At 51.8% G+C, this 18,872-nt stretch overlaps 2 protein-coding genes and 1 long non-coding RNA gene across 13 annotated transcripts in view; 1 reads left to right on the top strand and 2 right to left on the bottom strand.

Moving 5' to 3' along the window:
* LOC147820955 (uncharacterized) overlaps nt 1-18,872 on the top strand; it is a 50,587-nt gene that overhangs the window by 11,208 nt on the left and 20,507 nt on the right. The window lies entirely within an intron of this gene.
* Prss33 (serine protease 33) lies at nt 7,634-11,158 on the bottom strand. 11 transcript variants are annotated; one of them, XM_087203115.1, is made up of 7 exons: nt 11,111-11,158; nt 10,010-10,073; nt 9,609-9,635; nt 9,339-9,501; nt 8,937-9,208; nt 8,544-8,713; nt 7,634-8,062 (listed from the first exon to the last, which is right to left on the bottom strand). In XM_087203115.1, the coding sequence occupies exons 2-7, from the start codon at nt 10,053-10,055 to the stop codon at nt 7,871-7,873; spliced, it is 870 nt and encodes a 289-aa protein (XP_087059241.1). In that variant the 5' UTR covers nt 10,056-10,073; nt 11,111-11,158; the 3' UTR covers nt 7,634-7,870. The 11 variants fall into 11 exon arrangements, with proteins under 11 accessions (XP_087059241.1, XP_012921096.1, XP_004864723.2 ...); XM_013065642.3 differs by lacking the exon at nt 11,111-11,158 and adding an exon at nt 10,403-10,464; XM_004864666.4 differs by lacking the exon at nt 11,111-11,158 and adding an exon at nt 10,312-10,461 and having other exon boundaries at nt 7,634-8,296.
* LOC101698449 (serine protease 41-like) lies at nt 13,478-18,732 on the bottom strand. Its single transcript, XM_087202779.1, has 8 exons — nt 18,723-18,732; nt 18,462-18,584; nt 18,308-18,374; nt 18,141-18,266; nt 17,865-18,050; nt 16,600-16,868; nt 14,554-14,711; nt 13,478-13,885 (listed from the first exon to the last, which is right to left on the bottom strand). Exons 1-8 carry the CDS (start codon nt 18,730-18,732, stop codon nt 13,646-13,648), a joined length of 1,179 nt encoding a protein of 392 aa, XP_087058905.1. The 3' UTR covers nt 13,478-13,645.

Raw genomic sequence — 18,872 nt, 5'->3', positions numbered from 1 at the left:
AATCGAAGAATGAATTCTAGGAAAATGAAGGTTAAGAGTAGGAAGATTTTTTCTTTTTTTGTACCAGGGATCAAACTCGGGACCTTGCGCTTTTGAGGCAGATGGCAGAACCACTGAGCTAAACTCCCAGCCCAAGAGTAGGAAGATATTTATTGATAGGATAGCTCCTGAGGAGTAGCTGGGGACCCCACTCTACAGAGAAGGGTTTTTTTGGTACCAGGGATCGAACTTGGGTCCTTGTGCTTTCAAGGCAGGCGGCAGAACCACTGAGCTAAATCCCCAGCCCTTACAGGGAAGTTTTATAGAGCAAAAACTACGTGGGTACAACATGGGCCATAGCCACGATCAACCAATAAGGTTACAAGTATAGTCACTTAGGTAATAGTGGTCCTGATAGAGAAGTGCCTTACAATAAGACAGGCCCTTGCTAGAAAGTGACTGGGAAGTGAGGGCTGCAGTGGTTATGCCTGCGACTCCAGTCTCAATCCCTGAAGCCATTCCTAAGCCTACTTACTATCAGGGGTATCAGGAAGGGAGCTCGCGTTGTTGAGTATGAGCCTGGACTGGGATTGGGAAGTCAGTGTCTTCAGGGGCAATGTCTATCTTGAGGCTAAGATAAGCAAGAGTACAGGTTCCTGTCCAGTTAGCAGGGAGGCAGAGGTAGGCAGAAGTCCCACAGAGCCTGAAAATGCTGGGAGAGGACAGGCAGAAATAGCGGTGTCTGATGGCTCTTTTGGTCCTTCCCATGCACCCAGTGAAGGCTAGGGCTGCTCCCGTAAGAGGGGGTGCCTGCCCTGAGTGAGTTTGTTGAGTAGCACCTCGAGTTTTGTTCTCCCAGTGTAAGAGGATCCTGAGTGTATCAGTCAGTAACTAGTCTTGTGTGCCTTTAAAATTGGGTAAGAGGAGCTCAGTGGTTTTGCTGCGCAAGCGCAAGAACCCGAGTTCAATCCCGGATACCAAAAAAAAAAAAAAAAAGATTGGGTAAGAGGAGGCAGGTAGAAGGGATTGGAGCTGCCATGTTTCCCCAGAAGAAATCCCCTAGGTAAGGGAGTTCACACCCCTTACAGAAATGGGACTCCACATTGATCAGCTGTCTAGTCTGGGCCAACCAGTGAGGCGGTATTGGCGAGTGCCTGAGTCGACCCATACATCAAGATGTTCATGGGGTGACTGTGTGATTAAGGTAAAGTTACAGTGAGAGGGCAGTAGATGTCCCAGTACCTTGGGAGGCCCCAAAACATGAGAGGAGTGAAGGCCCTCTAGAGGGGAGGGCTGTTTTATATAGAAGAGGGCCTGGAAGGTAAGCTTAATGTTAGTAGAGATGGGGCCAAATATAAGTCTGTGTTTGGTGGCCTGACTTTTCCTATAAAAGTTCTTTTTTTTTCTTTTTTGGTACTGGGGATCGAACTCGGGTCCTTGCACTTGTGCAGCAGGCGGCAAAACCACTGAGCTAAATCCCTGGCCCTAAAAGTCCTTTTTGAATGAAACGGCAACCTTAGTGGAAGGAGGGTTTCTAAAATCTACTGTAGGATGATAGGCTTATGTGGACAATATTCAAACCTGAGGTGAGACCGGGATGGCCTCCGTAGAGGCTGAGGAAACAGAAAGGCATAACCAGTAGTCTTTCGTAAGACTCGGGTGAGACAAGTTTAGTAAGGCATGGGCCAGCTCTAGGGTTTTAGAGCGGTAAGGGGGTAGTATGTCTGGGTCTCCATGTCCCAAGATTATCACCGTGGAGATGAACAGTAACAGTAGGCTATTAGTGATGGCCATTATTAGGTTGGGGTGAACAGCTTATCTTTAAAGGAGACAGGGAAAGACAAGGGCCAGGAGAGTCCTATGGACAGTCGTAAGCAGTCCAAGGAGGCTAACAAATCAGGGGTCATTCATCAAGCTGTAAAGGGTCTCTGAGACAGAGCTGCCAGGTTCCAGGAACAATCCCAAACTAGTAGGTTTTGGAGTTTCTCCTGGGAAAACTGGACAATATGGTTTGCCCCTCTACTTGGAATCCTGGTCCCCAGCTTCCTGTTGCTAATGATTGGCCCTTGTCTGTTCAGGTGCTTCACAGAGTTCCTACAAGACCGAATTTTGGCTCTCACAAGACAGTGGGTATGACAATTACTGGTGAGAGCTCACCTAAATTATATGACCCTGAAGCTACTAGTGATGCCCTATGAGGCTACGCCTAAATAGGGGCATCAAAGGGGTGAAATGATAAAGAAGTGCTATACAATAAGACTGGCCCTTACCTTGCCTCCATTTTTGTCCCCCAGAATGTTTTGTTTTGGAAATGTAGGTTTGTGCTGCTGGACTCCTGCCCTATGTATCAAAATGGTTTGAACTGTGTGACCTTTCAGGAATGTTCTGTAACTCTGCCCCCCACCCCCACCCTGCTTCAGTGAGCATGCTCGCCTACCCTGTAGATCCCTATATAAGGAGACTCTCATTTCTGGTAGAGCACTCAGACTCTCAAGGCCTGCTGGGGGACTCGTTGGTGTAATAAAGGTTTTTTTCTCCACCTCTTCAACTGACCATTAGATTCTCGAGTCTTCAAATTACAAGAGCTGCAACCCAGAGCTGCCACATTGAGCTGTAAAGCCCAGCTATGGCTTCCGAGCTGTGGCACTTGGCTGCAACCCTGAGTTGTAACACTCAGCCATGCCTCTGAGCTATGGCACTTGGCTGTGACACTGAGCTGAAACACTTGGCTATGCTAGTCTGCTCTGCTGCAACAGTCCAACACTTGGGAAACAAGTCACGTAACAAGCGTGGATAGAAAGGACAAAGACTTCTAGGAAATGGTAGGTCCAGAGGTCACCCAACTGGGGTGTTTAATGTCTATCTAGACTCCATTAGCCCCAGTGTTTGTCCTTTGAGGAAGTATATAGATCTTGTTATCTTGTCTTTATCCTGAGGCCTGGTCTTCAACAGATGTGTTTCTGGCTGTAGTTGGGGTATGTTTCACCTTTGTCCTGATTCTCTCAAGGACCTAGCCCTATCTGGCTGCCTATAATATTTCTATCTTACTCAGCTGTCTATAATAGAATGGGCAGCTCCAGAGTCCACCAGAAATATAGCCTCATCTTTTTAAGGTCCCACTCGCAAATTTATCAAGGATTCCTGGTGGGATCTATTCAAGAGGAAACCCTGACACCCCTAATCTTCATCAAAAGTCATAAGGGAGATCACTTTTTTTTTTCCCCCACTCTGGGCATTCCCTCTTAAAGTGTCCTGGTTTCCCACACTTGTAACATCCACTCACATCTGAGTCTTAGAACTTTCTCCTGGGGAGATCCTCTGTCCCTTTCTTTCCCTTGAAAGTGTCCCCATCTAACTGCTTGTTCATCACCTCCTCAACAGTAGAGATCATAATCTTTGCCTTTTGCTTCTGCTTTTTTTCTTCTCTCCTCACAAAGACCTTTTGAGGTTCTCTCAAGAGTTCTTCAATTGGCTCTTCATTCTACCTCTTTATCTTCCTTTTTTTGGTACTGGGGATCGAACTTGGGACCTTGCGTTTTCGAGGCAGGCAGCGGAGCCACTGAGCTAAATCCCTGGCACCCTTCTATCTTCTGTAGCTTTTTCATGATATTGGGCCAATTTTTGGTCATGAAGTTAACTTTGAATAAGCCTTGTCCAATGGGGTCCTCAGGATCTAGATCTGAATACTTCCTTATTTGATCTCTAAGTCTTTGTAAGAAAGCTTCGGGGTTTTCTTCCTTATCCTGCTGAATTTGACTGGGCTCTGGGAGCCGACTCTACTCCCTTAATTATGAGCTCCCTAAGATCCTGCATGTTGGCTCAGTGACCCAGAAGATTGCTGTCCCACCTCAGCTCTTCATTGGGGAATTTAGTTTCTGCAGGTGAGACTCTGGGCCCAGAAGGTTGCTGTCTCTCCCAAATGCTGATGGCTGCTGCTGTAGTCAGAGTTTGCAAGGAAATAGATTTAATAAAGGACACAATTTGTAGGATTATTTTATAATAGTCAACCAAAAAGTCAAATGCAGAGGAGTACAAGTGATCTGTCCTTGTGCTAGAGACCCCGAATCCAGTCGAGGGCCTGGATCCCAGAGCAGTGTCTTCCCAGGAGTCCAGCCAGAGGCCTAGGGCCCACAGGAATGTCTCATGCAAGTCCATGTTGAGGATCTACACCGGGAAGGCCCACGGGCCTGTGGTGGAAGCTAGAAAGTCTGCGCCAATGGGGTGAAGGGTCTGTGCCACCAGGCTGAGGGGTCTGCACTGGAGCCAGGAAGCAATGCTCAAGATGAAGACCAGAGCTCCCCTGAAGAAAACAGGAGCCACCCCAGTGACAGCGAGGACCCAAGCTCCTCCGATGCTAAAAACAGCCTAGTTTGTAACAGGAAAACCAGCTGCAACAAACTTCTCCAGGAAAATCAACAATATACAATCTTCCCCTCCAGTTCTCCTTTTAAACCATTGGCAAAAATTCTCGGGGGGTTTTCCATGCCCACGCCACACTGACTCAGTTCATCTGGGCAGTCCAAGTTGATCATTAGTTAATCCATCACAGCTGCCCTCACAGCTGTCCTCCTAATCATTCTTCTTTCCTCTCCTGTAGGTCCAAGGAATTGGTCTAATTGGTCTGCTAGCCCCAGGGATTTTTTTTTTTTTTTGAGACAGGGTTTTGCTATGTAGTTCAGGCTGGCCTTGAACCACAATGTTGTAGTCTAGCATGGCCTTGAACTCATGGTAATCCTCCTGCCTCAGCCTCCAACATGTTGGGATTACAGGTGTGCACTACCATGCCTGACTCTGAATCTGCTAGGAGTGGTTTCATCTCCCTTTGGAAGTTTCTAATCTCACTACTAGGAAGTGGAACCAATCACAAAACCAGTCCCTCTCTGCCCCACAGGAACCTCTTGAAGAGGAAACAGTAGATGCCTGTCATTTAGGAGAAATAGGAAATTTTTCTAAATCTTTCTCACATTATTCTAGTTCCTTTCTTAATTTAGGGTAAGGATTTGAGGGTGCTGCTGGCTTAGCTCCTTCCTGATTCTTGAGTATGGTCCTCTGGCCCCTTCAGACTCTCTGTCATCTGTTGAGTCCCATTCCCCTCAGTCTATAGGACACCAGGGGCGGGGGTGGGGTGGAGGAGCAGGTCAAGGGATCCCAAGACTTCTCTTTGGCTTCCCCTTTCTCTTCTTTAAGTAGAAACATGGGGTTCAAAACTGTAAACCAAGCTGGGCATGGTGGCACACACTTGTAGTTCCAGCACTCAAGAGGCTAAAGCATGGAGGATCTTCGTAAATTCGAGACTAGCCTGGGCTACATAGTGAGTAGTGAGTTCAAGGCCAGCCTGAACTACATAGCAAGACCCTGTTTCAAAAAACCCCACAAAAACAAAAAAACTGGAAACCAACAGAAGCCATAGTCTATTTCTTCCTTTGAGGCAGGGGTCTTTTTATTGACATACATAATCAGGGTCTGACAGACCCAGGCCTTGCTGGAGCTGAATTTAGGCCAAAAGACAGAAGGTTTTCATACTGGGTCCTTGGGCCATATGAAACAGTATTTAATCATTTTCTGCCAGGTAAGGTGGTGCACGACTGTAATCCTAGCACTTGGGAAGCTGAGGCAGGAGGGTAGCCACTAGTTTGAGGCCAGCCCTATCTACATAGTGATACTCTGTCTCAAAAAACAAAAACAAACCAAAACAACAAAAACCCCAGTATTTATTCATTTTCTGTTTCTTTTTATTTTGAGTCTGGGAACTGTCTTCCTAACCTTCCAGCATCCCCTCCTAAAGGATTATCTGGCTATCTGGAAGAATGCTGCAAGGGGAATTCCAATTTTCCTCTTTGATTCTGTAAGCCTAGAATTGTTCTTTTCCATTTTTGGCTGGTCCCTGTATCTGAGTTTCCCTGTGCACTCAACACCCCCTGCTGGAGATTTCTTGCATACTTGAGAATCTGTCTCAGGCTATTTCCCTGGAGGGTGGATCGGGACTCCACCCTCCGTTCATATCTAGGATACATCTTTTTTTTTTTTTTGTACCGGGGATCGAACTCGGGTCCTTGAGCTTGTGCAGCAGGCAGCGAAACCACTGAGCTAAATCCCCGGCCCTCTAGGATACATCTTAATCACACGTGCTGGACCTCCGAAAATACCGGACCACCAAGGAAGTACTTATTGTCCAGTTTTCCTACCTTGGCCCATGCACGAGTTTGCCTGGTTGCCACAGTGCCTGCCTTCTCTTCCCTGTGTTGGTTTCACTGTCTCAGATACGAGCCTTGAGACCGACCTGGCTTCTGCAAGGAACAGGATTCCCAGACCAAAAGGGCCACATCGGGAGCTAGGGCACCCAGGACAGGGCATGGCTGTGGCAGGCTAGGCTGCAGGAAGCTGTGGGCAATCTGAGGCAGGACCTCAGTTGTCCCCCACTGGTTGATGCCAGCTGCCTAAGGCTTCATTTGTGAGTGCACCCCGTGCCTTTTCTACATCCCTCTCCCCACCTGGGGCCAGCCAAGGCGCCTTTCCCCAAATGCCTTCCCAAAGGGCGGCCTATGAAACTTCGAGACAGGAGCCAGCCAGGGGCCTTGGCCTGCCATAAATGAGCCAAGGGTCCTTATCCAGAGAGTGCATAGTTGCTGAGGCATAATCAGGCAGCCATGGAGGGCTTCCTAGGAGAGGAAGAGGAGCACAGCTGGCTGGGCACGGATGCTCAAAGATGACCCATGGTGGCTCAAGCAAAGTGCACCGTGCTTAGCTTGGGCACAGGAGAGAGCCACCTTGAGCTTCCCCTGCCCAACCTGGCTGAGCCCTGCTGCAGTCCACAGGGGAGAAAGATGTTCCCTTCATTCCCCCACCTCTATCCCATGAGCTTTGAATTTTCCAAGTTTTTCTGTTTCTTTTACTTTTGAGACAGGGTCTCACTATGTAGTTCAGACTGGACTTGAACTCACTATATAGCCCAGGCTGGCCTCAAACTCACAGCGATCTTCCTGCCTCAGCCTCCCAAATGCTGGGATTACAGGTGTGTGCCACCATCCCCAGCTTTTTTTTGTTTCTTTCTCCACAGACGCTCTAGCAACTGACAATTATAGGGATTTTTGGTACCGGGGATCGAATTCGAGAACTTGTGCCTTCAAGGAAGGCGGTGGATCCACTGAGCTAAATCCCCGGCCCCTGACCATTATCTATTAGGATGGGTGGTCTCAGGTCTGGGGGCAAGGGCATGTCAGGGAGAGCAGAGGATGCCAGGCTAGAAGGAGAGCATGAGGGTGAGCAAGGACCGGCCCAGGGGCAAGGCTGGTGTCCAGATGCAGGGTGTGGGTTCAAGCCTGGCTCTCCTGGGCAGTAAATGGTGGTCAGAAACAAGGAAAGCAGAAGCTATGGCTGGGCTTATGCAGGGGCTCCTGACCCCACCCTCCCCCTAGGCCAAGGGCTTGATGCCAGGTGCCTAGACTTCTGAGCCTTTTGGAGTGCAGAGGGCCAGCCCACCCTTCCCCTAGGAACCTCCAACAGGGTGGGCAAAGTATTAGTTTTTGGGGTTTTTTTTCCTGTACTGGGGATTGAACTCAGGACCTTGCACATGTGAGGCAGGCAGGCACCACTGAGCTAAATCCCCAGGCTAAAGTATCAGTTTTTATGACTATGTAACAAATTGACATAAAGGTAGCAGCCTAAAACAACACAGATGTATTAAATCACAGATCTATAGGTCAGAAGTCTGGGTGGCTTTGCCAGGTTTCCCCGCTTAGGGTCTTGTCAGGCTGAAGTCAAGGGACTGGGCAAGCAGAGGCCTTTTCTGGAGGTAGGGGAAGAATTTGCTTCTCATCTCCTTCAGGGTGTTGGCAGAACCTGGGTCCATTTGGTTGTAGGTCTGAGGTTCCTGTCCCTTCCTGGCTCTCAGCTACAGGAGTCCGCTCACAGTTCCTGGCCCCTCCATCTTCAAAGCCAGCAATGGAGATGCTCCCTGGTGTTGAATGCCTCTCATGGTTTGAATCTGCCTGACTTCCTCCAGAAAACAAGGGGCACACAGGCCAGACGGGGCACCAGCTGGTTTGCCCACCTCTGTGTGCCCCATACCCATCCCTGGGCAGAGCTGAGGAGGGTAAATATACATGAGGAGGGGAGGGAGTGTGAGCCCCTGAGACATATGGGAGATTCGATGAGCCCCATGGAGGAGAGGGGGTCAGGTGATGGACAGATGGGTGGTAGATGACTCCTTAGCACCTCGGCCTCAAGTCAGAAGGGCCAGGATGTGAGCAGGACCCCAGATACACCAGGAGGCTGAAGGAACCAGCATCAGAGGCTGAGGCGAGCTCGAATCCAGGGGCTGTACTTGGCCACGTTGGTATAGACACCCGGACGGTTAGGCAGGGCACAGCCCTTGCCCCAGCTCACCACACCCACCAGGACCCAACGCCCAGACTGCATGCAGGTCAGGGGCCCCCCAGAGTCACCCTGCAGGAGAAAGGCAACCTTAGGTTCCAGCATCCCCAGGTCTTGTTCCCTGGGCAGATATCTCTGGGTTGGGGGCTGGGACACAGGGGTGTGAACTCTGGAGGTTGTGGGGGACCCACCTGGCAAGCGTCCTTGTGGCCTTCAACGTAGCCAGCACACAGGTTCCCTGGCAGTACTATGTGCTCTGTCTGGGGGACATTGGTGCCCACGTGGTAGAGGTGGTCACAGGTGCGTGAGTCCAGCAGTGGCACCCTCACTCCTTGAAGGGGTCGCCACTCTGGGAGTGGCACTGGGAAAAGAGGAGCCAGGAGAGAGTGAGGCATGAGGCAGGGCTCAGTGGGAGAAGCTGAGCTTGAGCCCAACTTGCCAGGCTGGGACTCTGCCTGGGCGGAGGTGAAGGTCCTTAGAAGTGGCTCTGGGTCCTGGACTGGGGCTGTGAGGGACAGGATTCCCAGTCCCAAGGAGGAGGAGGGCTTCCCCAGTGCCTCCATGCCCTGCCCTCCATGCCTCACCTCCTGGGCGGAGGCTGCCCCAGCCAGTGACCCAGCATGATGAGCCAGAGTGCGGGCGGGACCCGGGCACCGGCAGGCAGACAGGCTGCACTCGGGCGCTCAAGGTCACCGGGTGTCGAAGCTGCAGCAAGGCTAGGTCGCCTCTAGCCACATCCTCTGAGTAGTCCGGGGGCAGTAGCACCCGCTGCACAGGCACCGAGAGTGTGTGAAGCGGTGTGGGGCTCAGGTGCAGCGCCCCTAGGCGCACGCGGTATTCAGCCAGCAGCACCTGCCTGCACAACAGGAGCTGGAGATACTGACACCACTGTCCTCCACCTGGGGGTGGGGGGCACCAGCCCTGCACCCCACTCCATAGGCCTTGATTTCCCTGGCAATCCGTATGGGCTCTGGGTGGGAGCTGACCTGGGGAAGCAATGCCCTGCCGTCAGCACCCACTGGGGGGCTATGAGCGATCCCCCACACACATGTGCCCCACGGTGCTGGATGCTCGCCTGCCATGGCCACTCTCCGTCCTGGGCATCTCGGCCACCCACAATCCGGCTGGACCTTTGGGGCTGGCCACAGGCTGTGAGGGGACAGCATGGGCTGTTGGAGAACCAGGGCCTGGGAGGCAGGTGTAGGTAGAGAGACAGAGCCAAGGTCCAGGAGGAGCTGGTCCTGAGGATTCCTTACCTGCAGATACCGGTGTCCAAGCAGCTCCTGCAGGAGGAAGCAGGGAAGAGACTGGTGTCAGATAACATGCTGAAGGTGGTGGTCGGAGATTAGGAAGCAGGTAGAACGTATTAGTCGTATTAGTCGCACTGATCTCAGGCCAGGCTTCTGTGAAATTGGTCACCTGATTTAACCTTCCTCAGAGCACTGTGGGCTGAAGGGTGGGAGTCTTAGGCCCTACATAGTGACAGCACATTCAAGTTTGGAGACCTCAAGGTGAGTGGCTGAGAGGATTTGAACACTTAGAAACGAGATTAAAATGCTGAAGGGTACTGAAGGGGACCCAGGCTCAAGAGAGGGGTGAGGTGGCATACTGGAGCCAAGGCCCTGTGGCCAGCACTCCTAATGCTCACCCCACTCACCTGGCATCAGCAGAAACAGGACCCAGAGGCAGGAAGCATCCCTCATTGTGTCTTCAGGGCTGGGCTGGGTAAAGGTAGCAGTGCTCAGGGCTTGGAGTCTCTGGAGCCAGCAGGGAGCAGGGACAAGTGCCAGGGGAACACCCCACTCCAGCCCACCCACCATGATCCTTCCATCTGCCCTCAGTTTGTAGCTTGGACCTCTGCCTGCCAACTAGACTCTATGCCCTTTCTTCTGCCCAGGCCCCAGTGACTGTTCCCCCTCTGGCCAAGGATGCAGACCCCCACCCCTGAGATGTGGATACCCTTTGCCTCTTCCTCCAGCCCCATTCTTCTTTTGTATTTCCTGACAGCTGCCACTGTTGTGCCCCAGCAACCCTTGGACCCTGCTCTCACCCTCAGAGCCTGGTGCCCTTTCTGCTGACTGGGCTAGAGCAGGGCCTGGGGGCTTAAAGGGCAGAGGGGGTGGAGGCCTGGCCAGGGGATCATTAACAGTGCCAAGGCGGGGCTGTGGCTTCACCTGACCAACTTCAAACAAAGATGCTTTGAGCAGTACTTTAGAGGTGGCAGGAAAAGGATACCAGGCACAGAGAACTTCAGAAGGGAGGGGATCTGTGCTCAGGCCAGGGAGCTCCAGAGGACCCTTGGCAGCCCATCTCTGAACCTGATCCTGCCTCCTTGCCTGGTCACTGGAGCTTCTGAGCTCTATTGTTCTGTCCGGTAATCCCAGCTCAGCCTGGCTAGCTGGCCCCACCCAATTCCTGACCCCACATCCTGGTCTCTGAACATCCAGCCTGGCCTGCTGACCCCACACAGAGACCCCGGCCTGGCCACCTGCTCTTGGGTCCTACATCTGTAAGAGCTCAACATGGAAATGACAGGTTCAAAGCTAGCAGCATGCCTTTCTTGGCCAGACAGAAGAAGGTGTGACCATGGGACACAGTCCACTCTGATTTGGGATGGCCAGGACACAGCAAGGCTGCTGGTCTGGGATGAGGCTAGGAGATCTGGGGACAGAGGGCAGCAACTGCCCTTCTCTGAGCCAGTGGAGGTCTGGGACCAGAATGGTGCCTAGGGGCTGTGAATCCTCTCTTAGGTTCTTACCTGGAAGGTTCTGTGGCCTCTCACTGCCTCGTCAGCAACCCCTTGCTCCTCAGCCCTTGCTCCATCACTTCCTGGGGGAGGGGACCCTCCCTCCCTAGGCCATACCCCCTTCAGGACCCTGTCAAGGTTGTACTTTGTACTTTGACATGTGCTGGAGGAGGTTGATTTGTCCCTGATTCACAAGGCAGGGCCTGGTTTGTGCTCCTGTATTAGATTTTGCTCTCATAATAAAATAACACAGGGTGGGTGGCTTAAAGAGAAATTTATTCTCAAGGTTCTAGGGGCTGGAAGTCCAAGATCAAGGTGCTGTAAGGTAGGTTTTATTCTGAGGCCATTCCTCTCAGCCTGTTAGGCAGCCTCCATCTCTCTGACACAGCCTCTGTGTACAGGAAAACAAAGAGATTAAGATCCTATTAGATCAGATCCCCATAATTATGACCCCATTTAACCCCAGCTTCTTCCATAAATGCAAATAATGTCACACTAAAGATTAGGGCTTGCTATGGCTTGAATATAGTTGTTCCCTGGCCCCAAACTCATGAAGGAATTTAATCCACAAAATCTTAAGGAATTAAGAGAGTGGAAACTTAATTCCACTATGGTGTTTAAAGTGAGGCCTCTGGGAAGTGATTAGATTAGGTCATTAGGAGGAGCCCCCATGATTGAATCCTTGTGGTTTTATAAGGAGAGGGAGGAATACCACACAAAGACAGACACGTAGACTCCCTGTCTCTTGCCATGTGATACTATGCTCCACCTTAGTACTATAACCAGCAAGAAGGCTGTCGCCAGAACTGGGCTAATTCCAGTGCCATGCACTTGAACCTGCAAAACTGTGAACTAAATGATTTCTTTTCTTTATAAAGTTATCCTGCTCAGGTATTTTTGTTATAGCAATGAAAAGCTGAGGAGTATAGAACTTCAGCATAGGAATTTTGGAGGGGACAGAAACATTCAGTCTGTAACAGACTGCAGCAGACAGAACAGAGCGGGAACTGAGGATCCTGGAGCAAGTGAATGGGGCTGGGCAGGGCAGAAGGGTAGGAGCCACCTTGAGGGATGGAGAGGAGGGAACCCTGGGGTGATCCAGACTCAGCATCTGGATGAGGGGTGGAGAGAGGAAGCCTCCAGGCTTGACTTCTGCTGTCCACAGTTTAGGACCACACTCAAGACCACTTTTGGGCCTGGGGTGTAGCTCAGTGGTAGAACACATACCTAGCATGGGTGAAGTCTTCGATTTGATCCTTAGTACTGCAAAACAAAACAAAGATCAGCTCTTTGGAGTTTGGCCTTAGTACTCCCTCCCTCCAGTATTGAGCCCTCGGTATAATTATTCAAACCCATGTACCCCACATCCCTCACCTGTAAAGCCCACCTCAGAGGTTGTCATGTGAAGATTAGCTGAGCGAACCATGCAGAGCTCAGAACAGTGCCTGGTATGGGGCAAAGGCTAGGAAAGTGCTTTAGGAATGAAGGAAGCAGGCTCCTGCTTTCCCCAAGCCTCAAGGTCTTTTGTTACCCAGGCTTGGCTGCTCTTGGATGGTGTGGGGGAGGCAGGGCCAGTGGTGCAGAGTTGGGAGCAGCTGGAAAGCTGCAGGGACTAGTGGCAATGGGAGGCAAGGGGCCTTCAGCATATAATCATCCCTGGGGACTTAGAGCAGACCTTGAGAAGGGAGCAAGCTGGAAAGCTGGGTACTCTACTCAGAAGGGAGCTGGGAGGTGCAATCTGGGGTGAATGGCAAGGGTGGAGATGTAGAGAAACAAGAAAGTTGGGTCAAGGAGATGGGTTCTTGCCAAGAAACTGACTCTTTCCAGGGAAAGGTTGCAAATGCTTGAAAAATGGACATTCGAACCTTGGGGAAGCGGAAAAGAGTCCCAAAGAGTTTGCATATTGAAAACTGAGAACCCAAGCTAAGCCCATCTCCTTTATGCTTCACTTTTTTTTTTTTTTTTTTTTTTTAACACTCTTGCTATGTAGTTCAGGCTGACCTCAAACTCACTATGTAGGCCAGGGTAACCTTGAACTCACAGCCATCCTCCTGCCTCAGCCTCATGAGTGCTGGAATAAGAAATGTGTGCCATCATGCCTGGCTCTTTTTTTTTTAAACAACACCCTTCCCTACTCATGCTTCCTGGTGAGGGGGCACACTGGAATGCTCCCCAGCACCTGTACTCCAAGTCTGCCCAGGTCCCAGACACCCCAAGGCCACAGCCACCCTTCTAGAAATCATTTTTTGGATTGAACTAATCACAGCAGGTCTTGCCATTTACAACCCAAACCTGGACAAGGTTAGGAGCTGGGATGGGGCCCAGGCTGGATGCATCACAGTTGAACAAAGTCATCAAGGAAACCAAAGGGTCCCCATAAAGCTCTGTGATGAGAATTCAGATAAGTACACAAGTTTATTAGCAAATAGGACAGAAGGGGACAGAAGCCTGGACAGAAGTCTGTCCCCACCCAAACATGAGCATCCACCGGGTAGAGGGCGCTGCAAATGCTGTGATCCCAGCTGCAGCTCCCCAGGACAGGTGAGCTCAGGTGGGGCCCACAAACTGGGGAGTCCAGGGCACAGTGAAGAGCAACAGCAGTGGGGAGAGGTCTAGCTTGGGTGAGCCACTGTGGGCCATGATCTGCTGGATCCAGTGGATGTGCTGGCTGATGTTGGTGTAGACTCCAGGCCGATTGGGGCGACCGCAGCCCACTCCCCAGCTCACGATTCCAATCTGATACCACACCCCATCCAGGTCGCAAACCAAGGGTCCTCCTGAGTCTCCCTGGAGAGTAGAATGGGTGAGCCCAGCCTGAGGCAAGGCATGGTGGCCCAGCAAAGAGGCAGGAAAGCAGGGAGATTTTGGAACTGGCACCTTCCCTGGCAGTGATGGAGCCTCACTTTCTACATCTATAGAGTATGAACAGGTTCTCTTACCTCCAGAGGTGACAAGACCATAAAGAGGCACCATTAATAGAAAATGGGAAATATGTGGTATAGGTTGGATGACTAAGGACTGCAATTGATTTCTTTTCTTTTGAGTGTGTACGTGTGTGTGTGCGTGTGTGAGAGAGAGACTAGGGATTGAACCCAGGGTATTTGCACTGAGCTACATCCTAAGCCCCTTTTCTCTTTTCTATTTTGAGACAGGGTTGTTAAAAGTTTCCCAGGCTAGGGCCGGGGATTTAGCTCAGTGATTCTGTCGCTTGCTTTGCAAGCTCAAGGACCCGAGTTCGATCCCCGGAACCAAACAAACAAACAGTTTCCCAGGCTGGGTTCAAACTTGTGGTCCTCCTGCCTCAGCCTCCCAGAGTGCTAGGATTACAGGCATGTGGCACTCCAGCTAAGAGTGCAATTGATTTCTATGAATGAACTCCAAATTCATTTGGGTGGGGGACCTCAGGCCCGTGGTTGGGAAAAAGTGGGATTCCCTGATGGGGAAGAAATACTCACTTTGCAGGAATCTGCACTGCCATCCTCAGCACTGGCACAAAACATGGACCCTTTGATTCTACTGAGTACAGTGGGCTGTCTGAACAGGTAGTTGCACCTGGTGTTGTTCAGGATGGTGACCTGCACTTCTTGGAGGTGGTAGGGAGGTGGCAGAGATGCTGCGGGTAGGACGGAGGTAGAAGGAGACTTTAGAATTCCCTCTGCCATCCCAGGCAGGGACGGCACACCTTGCAGCAGTGATCACCCCTGGGGATCAGCCCCCCTCATGGGAAATCAACAGTATCATGGGAGGATGCAGCGGAAGGACCAGCTGCTGTAGTGCCACTGGGAACTTGGTTTCCCTAGATGTGCAATGGAGATAACAGGCCCTGTCCGCACAGGTGGACAGATTCCTAAACAGAAGCCCAGATAACAAGGAGCTAAGGAGGCAGACACAGTGTTTTCTTTTTCTTTTGGTTTTGGTTGAGACAGGCTCTTACTTTGTAGTTCAGGCTGGCTTGAACTGAATATGTAGCCTAGGCTAGCTTTGAACTTGCAGCTATACTCCTGCCTCAGCCTCCCAGGTGCTAGGATTACAGCCATTCACCATGATGCCTTGCTCTGGAGAGCTTTTGACTGCGCCTCCTCCCCACAGAAAGGTCAAATTTGATGAAATACATGAAAGTACGGATCGAAGAAGCTGAAGAGACTCCAAGTAAGGCAAACACAAAGAGAACCATCTGTAGATATATTATAACCAAACTGGGAAAACACAGACAGAAACTTGTAAATAGCAGCAGAGAATCCAGTTGTCAGTATAAGGGAACTCAGCAGATATATAGTTGGTTTCTTTTCAGAAATTAGGTGTTCAAAGACAAACTTGTATATTAACGTTCATAAATTATTCACAATACTCAAAAGGTAGAAACAAATGTCCATCAACACATGAATGGATAAAAAAATAGGTTATAAACAAATTGTGTTATGCAGGGGAATACTATTCAGCCATAAAAAGAAATGAAATTCTGATACTTGCTTTAATACTGATGAACCTTGTAGACACTCTGAGCTCAGAAAGCAGACCCACAGAGCCACATACTGTATGAAGCTATTCATATGAAATACTCAAAAGGACTGAATCCAGAGACAGAAAGCTCGTCAGTGGCTCTCGGGGGGGGGAAGGGAGGGTCCATGAGAAGTGACTGCTTAGTGGGAATGAGAGTCTCCTATAACATTGATAGCATAGTGTTGTGAACTCACTAGATAAGGCCAAATTGCATACTTTTTTAAAAAAGGAAATGAAGAAAAGAAAAGGGAGGTTGATATGATATGCCATAAACAGGACCAATACTTTGTTTTTGTTTTTGGTACCAGGGATTGAACTTGGGTCCTTGAGCTTTTGAGGGAGGTGGTGCCAACCACTGAGCTAAATCCCCTGCCCAACAGAACTAATCTTGAGGACACTGTATTACATGAAAGAAGCCAAAACACAGAAGGTCACCTCCTCTATGACTCTGGATGTCCAGAAAAGCCAAATGAACAGACAGTCAGGCTGCAGGTGGCCAGGGGTGAAAGGTCTGGGGAAACTGGGCGGTCAAGAGGATGACTGAGGAGTGGGGGGTTGTTTTTGAGAACATGACAATGTTCTATCGTTAGGGTTGATGGTTGCACAACTAAGTGAATATACAAAGTAGCACTTTAAAACTGTTCTCTTTCAAATCTTATGAGCCAGTGAATTAAATCTCAGTGTAAGGAAATGAAGGCCTGAAGCTTCCTCAGAAATCTGCCTGATCCCCAACCCTGCTGGCCAGGGCACACACAGGACTGGCCAAGCTGGACACCCCTGTACCTCTGCCTTCAGCCACCAGGTGTGCAAAGGAAGGAACTAAGTGTTTGGTTACATGGCTGGGATGGAGAGGAGAGGAGTGGCTAGGATGGATGCTGAGCAGGTAGGCAGAGGGGCTCAGGGGGGCCTGAGACCAGAGGGGTGCTGTTGAGCCTGGTGTGGCTGGGACAGGAGAGCAGGATGGTGCCCGCCCACCCCAGCACGCCTCTCCCCAGCCTCACTCAGATTCTCACGGAGTGGCCCCCAGCCGGTCACCCAGCAGTCAGGCCGGTGCAGGAACAAGGAGGAGGAGGAGGAGGAGAAGGAGGAGGAGGCCTCCACACAGACTGGTTGGATGTACTTGGTGTAGGTGACAGGGGAGGCCAGCCTCAGCAGGGCAATGTCATGGGAATGCCTTTTGGCTCCGGGATGTACAAAGATGTCCGTCACCCTGTACGGGTAGAGAGTGAGCTCACCCAGCTGGACAGTCCATTTAGAAGCATCAGGGAACCTGCCATGGACAAGAGAGAACTCAGGGTCCTGGGAGTAGGGCTGGCCACCTGGGCACACCTGGGTCCTCCCTGAGGTGTCCTGTGGGGCTGTACCACGTGCTCATACTGGACACCATCACCAGGTCTCTCTTCTGAGCCAAAAGGTCCTCTGTGGGGGACAGTAACCAGGACCCAGTGTCTGCTCCTATCGCCTTCGCCCCCCCACCGGTAGCTATCATGCTGATGTATGCCAAGCGTGCCTTTGTTCACTGGTACGTGGGTGAGGGGATGGAGGAAGGGGGGTTTTCTGAGGCCCGGGAGGACATGGCTGCCCTAGAGAAGGATTATGAGGAGGTTGCTGTGGATTCTGTTGAGGGAGAAGGTGAGGAAGGAGAGGAATACTAGTTATCCATTCCTTTGAGCCCTGCGGCATGTCATGCTCCCAGAACCTGAGCTTCAGCATAGCTGAGAAGCACTAAGGTTTTGTGGTTAGATCATCTTCACTTGATCATGTCCAAGATCTTCTGTGATCATGTCTCTTTTCCATGTGTACCTCTGATTTTTCCATCGTGTCTCAAAGCCCCAACTAGCCACAACCAAAGTCCCCACTCTTGGGCACAGTGGGGGGAGGAGTAGGGGGTAGCTCCCCTGGGAAATGGTTCCAGTCCTCCAGGGGACCCCTGCACAGCCCAAAGTGGACAGAATGGATTTGGGGGCCAGTTTAGGGATCCTGGCAGGACAGACTGAAGGAGCTGGTCTGGAGAGAGCTCTGCTCACCACACTGCCCCCTCAGCTCCCTCACCTGCCCCAACCCAGTCCATCTCAGAACAGCAGAGGTAGGGGAATGAGGGGGGCTCCCTGATGGGGCCACTGGGGGGGGGCGCGAAATAATGCACCAAAAGTTCATGGAATGTTCTGGAAGGGCATCCTGGAAGACTCCAAGCAGGGCTCCCTCCTGGGGCCCCAGTGGAAAGTCTGCTCTACAGCAAGCAAGGTTCAGCCTGTCTCTGACTCACCTGAGGAAGCAGTGCGCAGCTGAGAGCACCCAGCGGCGGCTCAGCAGGCTCCCTCCACACAGCGCGTTTTCCTGCACTTCGCGAAGTGCAGGCTGCCAAGGCCAGCGCCGCCCCCGCCCCCCCCCCCCCGGGCAGACGGCGCCCCGCCCACGACCAGCACTTGGCCCGCGCGGAGGCCGCAGGGCCCTGGGGGACAGAGACAGGTGGCTGAGCGGGGAGGCGCCACCGCATCCTATGGGTTCGCGCGAGGGGGTGGACCCTGGGGACTGCGCCCACCTGCCCTGCGCCAGCCCCAGGATCACGTCGCAGAGGGCCCAGGCGTCTGAGACGGTCCCTGCGTGGTCCGCACATGCCCGCCCCCTGGCTAGTAAGTAGTGGAGAGCAGCCTGGTGGTCCCGGGACCTGCGACAGGGAAAGGACAAAGTGGCTTTTCCACGCTGTACCCTGAGTGTCCCGGGCAGGCCTTGACTGTCGGGGACTCACTTTTGGCTGCATCCGCGTCCGCTGGTGCTGCAGAAAGGTGACATAGTGAGCAACCCAGGATCTCTACGCCCCTATCCCACCCCCAGATGGGCCCAGCAGCGCCCTTGAGCTCACTGGTCTTCTCAGGTCCCACCCGCGACAGCAGCAAGGCCGTGAGCAACAGGAGCATCCCGCTCCTGGCGACCGTGGCCTCCTCTGCTGCACCTCCTTCCTGCCGCTTAGGCGATGTGGCGCCCCCTGGGGGAGAGGGGCGGGGCGGGCCCTGGGCGGGCCCTGGACACCCCGTCCTCTCGCCTTGACCGCCTGTGCCCTACGATACCTGCAGACCAAGTGTCCTGGCGTTCTGCTCCTACAAGGGCAGGTCACCCACAGTACCACTTGACATGACCCGGCAGCCAGTGAACCCCAACACAAAGAAGGGGTTCTTTGTGCAGCTTAAGAATCCTAGCTGTCTTCTCTGTTGCCCTCTTTGCTCATGACCTGGCTGGCCTTCTGTCAGGAGGCCCCAGAAAGCCCATTAGCATG

The sequence above is a fragment of the Heterocephalus glaber genome, unplaced genomic scaffold (genome assembly GCF_053883595.1).
Source record: "Heterocephalus glaber isolate CG9 unplaced genomic scaffold, H.glaber_assembly_v1.0 deba00001781, whole genome shotgun sequence".
Taxonomy (NCBI): domain Eukaryota; kingdom Metazoa; phylum Chordata; class Mammalia; order Rodentia; family Bathyergidae; genus Heterocephalus; species Heterocephalus glaber.
Note: the sequence above shows the minus strand (reverse complement) of the source record. Positions and strands in the feature narration are given on the sequence as shown.